The sequence below is a fragment of the Chamaea fasciata genome, unplaced genomic scaffold (assembly GCF_029207755.1).
Source record: "Chamaea fasciata isolate MVZ Bird 193981 ecotype frontalis unplaced genomic scaffold, bChaFas1.0.hap1 SCAF_14, whole genome shotgun sequence".
Taxonomy (NCBI): Eukaryota; Metazoa; Chordata; class Aves; order Passeriformes; family Sylviidae; genus Chamaea; species Chamaea fasciata.
Window position 1 is genome coordinate 11,870,464 of NW_027094099.1, and position 4,175 is coordinate 11,874,638.

The 4,175-nt window shown below is 57.6% G+C and overlaps 1 protein-coding gene across 1 annotated transcript; it reads right to left on the reverse strand.

Annotated features, from left to right (window-relative positions):
* Positions 1-202: 202 nt before the first annotated feature.
* TLNRD1 (talin rod domain containing 1) lies at positions 203-3,120 on the reverse strand. Its single transcript, XM_066196704.1, has one exon. The coding sequence runs from the start codon at positions 2,037-2,039 to the stop codon at positions 972-974; it is 1,068 nt and encodes a 355-aa protein (XP_066052801.1). The 5' UTR covers positions 2,040-3,120; the 3' UTR covers positions 203-971.
* Positions 3,121-4,175: the final 1,055 nt, after the last annotated feature.

The following is a 4,175-nucleotide window of genomic DNA, read 5'->3' on the forward strand; positions in this document are numbered from 1 at the left end:
CAGAGGCTCCTGAGGAGGAGGGGTAGTACTGGGAGAGGGACAGTATTTATGCAAATAAAAGAACTGAATTGAAGCCTGTATGCTGCTGTCTAGAACTTACAGTTACGTTTGTACCACCCATTCCCTGGGGGAAATGACATACAATACAAACAGGCCTAGTTGTTCAATTATTCAAGTATTAAGAGATTCACAGAAAAACATCTGAGAAACATAACATTTTAATAGATGAAATAAATACTCCAGTACATGCAAGATAAAAACTGACATTGGAAAAAAATTAAAAATCACTTTTGTTATAGTGTAATTTTGTTTGTTTGTTTAAACACTCACAGTAGCTTTTCCCCCAGTTTGGAAATCAACACATGGAAAACATAATCACAACCTCCAGTCCTTCCACTCCTACACACCAAATGCACTTCTAACCTAACACTGGATGCAAAATAAAAAAAGTCATACAAAACAAAACCAAACAAAATAGTAGCTACATCCATCATCTATGTGTTGTTGGGTTTTTTTCATTTTTTTAAATGAGTAAGAACTGAGGTAACCTTTTTCCTGCACAACCGAACAGCAAAATTTAGAAGGGAAATTTCGGAAGACAAGACAAGACAAACTTTAAAAACCGCACCCAGCGCGATTAAAGCTCTTTTTTTTCTCCTTTTTCTAAGATACCCCCACCTCCCCAAATATAAGAAAACTTTGAAACAGTTTTACCACTTGTGTGAAGACCTTGTTGAATAAAGGAAAATTTATCTGCAGATACTTGCTTAACTTTAAAGTAAAATAAAAAGAAGCCAAAACTGGCTACCTTTATTAGCACATATAGTTTGAGTATGTTCTGCTTCTTCACCACATGAAATCAAAGGATTGGGCTCACCCAAGCAAATTCTTTGGTATACAAAAAAGGGGTGAGGAGGTGGGATATTATTTTCCTTTAGCAATGACTGGGATCTAAAGAGAAGATGTGGGGGTTAATTCACAGAATTGGAGTTCACTGGCGGTAAAGTCCTGGGTGAAGATCTTTCTCTTAGTGCCTGAGATAGCAGGTTGCAACCATCCGAGACGGCGCAAGCTGAGTTCCTCAACCTTTCCCTGTAATCGCTCATTTTGGTGCTACTTTCGGGGTGTTGGGCTATATCCCTGAGGCATTGGGTCAGGAGCACACAAGCAGATACCACACTCATGGCTCCTCCTAGGATGGCAGTTTGCACAGCTTTGCCCTCTGGATTAATGGTGGCAGCTTTACCCAAAAACTGGGGCTCAGTGGCAAAGCCCACCAGAGCATAGACAGACTGCACCAAAGGTCCACTGAACAAGACGCACCGGTTCCTGGTCAGCTCGCTGGGTGAGGTCTTGACCTCCTTGACACAAGCCAAGAGGGCAGAGGCGCTGGTGCTCATACATTTGACACTGAGTTTGAACTGCTCCTTAGCAAATTTATCCTTGGATTTCTCACTGGCCAGCACGCAGGCGTCTGTCAGGAATTTCAAGTTCTTGGACATGTTCTGAGAAACCTCCAGCAGGAGTTGAGGGCTCATATCTGCCAAAGGGGTGGTCTTCAAGACCCCGCAGCCGTGCTCCACCTCATGCCTACATCGGGTCACCTTGTAGCGATCCACCAAGCCAGGCATGGCAGGCTGAGCCCCCGGAGTCTCCACTGCAGCCAGGTAGGCAGCGTGGGCAGAGCACTCGGTGAGGGAGACCACCAGCTCCCCCATCTCCATCAGGCTTTCTCCCACCTCCCCGAAGCGTCCCATGTTGAGCTGGCTCTGGACGTCATGGGTCAAGATGGAGAGTCCTTTGGTCCTGGCAATGATCGTGTCCCTGCACTTCTCAAAGGACTCACCGAAGACAGACAGACTCTCGGTGTTCACTGGCCTGGTCTCGCTCGACAGCAGAAGCAGATCGGCCACCAGTTGCATCTTGATCTTGCAGTGGTCGCAGATAGAGATGAGCTTCTTCCTCTGCAGGGAGCTGCTGCTGGGGATGCCGCCGCCGGAGACCTCGCTGCTGGACTTGCCGGAGCCACCGCTAGCCATAGCGCCGGGGGGGCACTCGCATGCCGCTCGCTACCCCGCTGCCGCCGCCTCCGCCGCCGCCCGAGCAGTCCCGACTGAGCCCGGCAGGATCGCTCTGCCTTTTCCGCAACATCATTCCATTAATCGCCGGGAGGCAAGAAAAGGCTCTGGGCGCCGGGGCTGCCGCTGCTGCGGGGACCGAGCTCGGCCGGGGCGCCCGCCCCGCTCCGGCGCCAGCCTCCGCTCCTACGGCGCTCCCGCGGCGGGGCGGCGCTCGCCGGGCGCCCCCGGGCCCCGGTCTGGCATCCTTTAGCTAAAAATACGTTTCGGTTTTGTTGGGTTTTTTTTTTTTTTTTCCTTTTCGCACGCTGGCTCCCCTTCCTTCCACCGCCTCGTCCGGCTCCCCGGCTGCGGGATCCTGCGCGAAGTTCCCTTTACCAGACGCAATACCTCAGGGACGCGCCGCCGCCGCGCGGAGTTGGGGCAGGGGCGCAGCCCTCCAAGTTGCTACCGCGCCTCCGGTCGGGGAGCGCCCGCCGGGCGCAGCTCGCAGGGGCCGGAGGGGCGGCGGCTGCGCACCATGTGCCGCCCCCGGCGCCCGCCGCGGCCCCGGCTCGCAGGAAGCGCCGCGGAGGGTGTGGCCCGCCCGCCCCGCACGGCCCCGCCGCGCACCCGCGGGGAGCCGGCCCGGGAGGGGACAGGGGCACGGCGGGGAGCCGGGACGCGGGGGACCGTAGGGGGAAGGAAAAAAAAAAAAAAAAGAAAGAGAGGAGGGGAAAAAAATTTAAAAAAAAAGCTCCACCGGATCCGGGTGCTGGGGCGGGCGGGAGGATCCGTTCCCCTTCCTTTGCCGCTGCCTCACTCCTTCCTGCCGCGATCATTCACGCGGCCGCTGCGCGCTCGCTCCCCGCCGCCGCGGTCCATCCCCTGCGCCCCGGGCCCTCCTCGCCGGCTCCCGCGGTGGCCGCCGCCGCACCAACTTAGGCTCTTCCCGCAAACAAGGGTGGCGGCCGCGGGCTGCGGCCGCGGATGCTGCGACCCGCCCGGCCTTGCGCTCCTCCTGCCATCTTCCCTGGCTGAGCCGCCAACTCCCAGGGAAGGGGAAAAAAAAAAAAAAAAAAAAAAGAGGAAAAAAAAAAAAAAGGGAGGGGGGGGAAATCTTCGTTTAAATTTTTCAGGCTTTCAGACAAACTACTGGGAAGCGGCGGCTGCGACGGCGCTGCCAGCCAGACGCTGCACGGCTCCGGGGGAGCTCCCCCGCCCCGCTGCCTTTGCTGTAACCTCACTTGAGCCTATCGAAATCTTTTGTGCGGTGTCACCGCCCTTCGTTTAAATCCTGCCCTCCCCCCGCCGCCGCTCCGCGCCCGCCGCCGCTCGCTCCTCCCAGGCGGAGGGGGCAGCAGCGCCGGCACCGCCCGCCGCCGCTGCCCCGTCCCCGCGGCGCGGGGCTGCGGAGGGGCTCCGGGAATAAACAAACAACGGGGGGTGCCGGAGGGAAAAGGCCGGTGGGAGGAAGGCGAGAGGCAGCGGGAGAGCGCGGCCCGGGTGCGCGGCGGCGCACGGAGCAGTCGGATAGCGGAGAGCGAGGAGCCGCCCCCGCCGCAGCGCCGGGGCTGAGGCGGCCCGGCTGCCGCTCCCCTCCCGGCCCCTGCCCCGGGCAGCCCGCCAGGTGAGTGCGGCGTTCGCTCGGAGCTCCCGGCCTGCGGGGCAGCCGTCCCGGTGTCGGGCTGTCCCGGTGCGGGTGGCAGAACCCGTTCCTGTGCCGGCACCGAGTGACAGAGCCCGAGCGAGCGCGGCTCGGAGCGCGGGCCCCGCCGCTCCTCATCCCGTGGGGCTGCGGCTGCCCCGGGGACCCGGCCCGGGCTGGCTGTCGGGAGTGCTCTGGACGCGGGATGGGGAATTGCTGCAGCTTCCTTTACACAGAAATAGTGCTCGCAGCACTGGCCTTGACCCAGATTTTAAACCAATGAAGACGAATTTGGTCTGTTGCTCCTCTGTTTCTGCCGCTGTTTTTGACCACTGGTTACTGTTTATGAGACTTTAGCAGGGAAAATGTAAACCAACTGACACTGCTGTGCACTGAAAGCTCTCCGAAGACTTTCTCTGATCTGTTTCCGTTCTGCAGCACCCCGAGAACTTTTTGAGACGATTCTTGTC

Bases quoted from the DNA above. Each gene is read 5' to 3' on its own strand.
- TLNRD1 (XM_066196704.1), bottom strand. From the start codon at position 2,039: ATGGCTAGCGGTGGCTCCGGCAAGTCCAGCAGCGAGGTCTCCGGCGGC.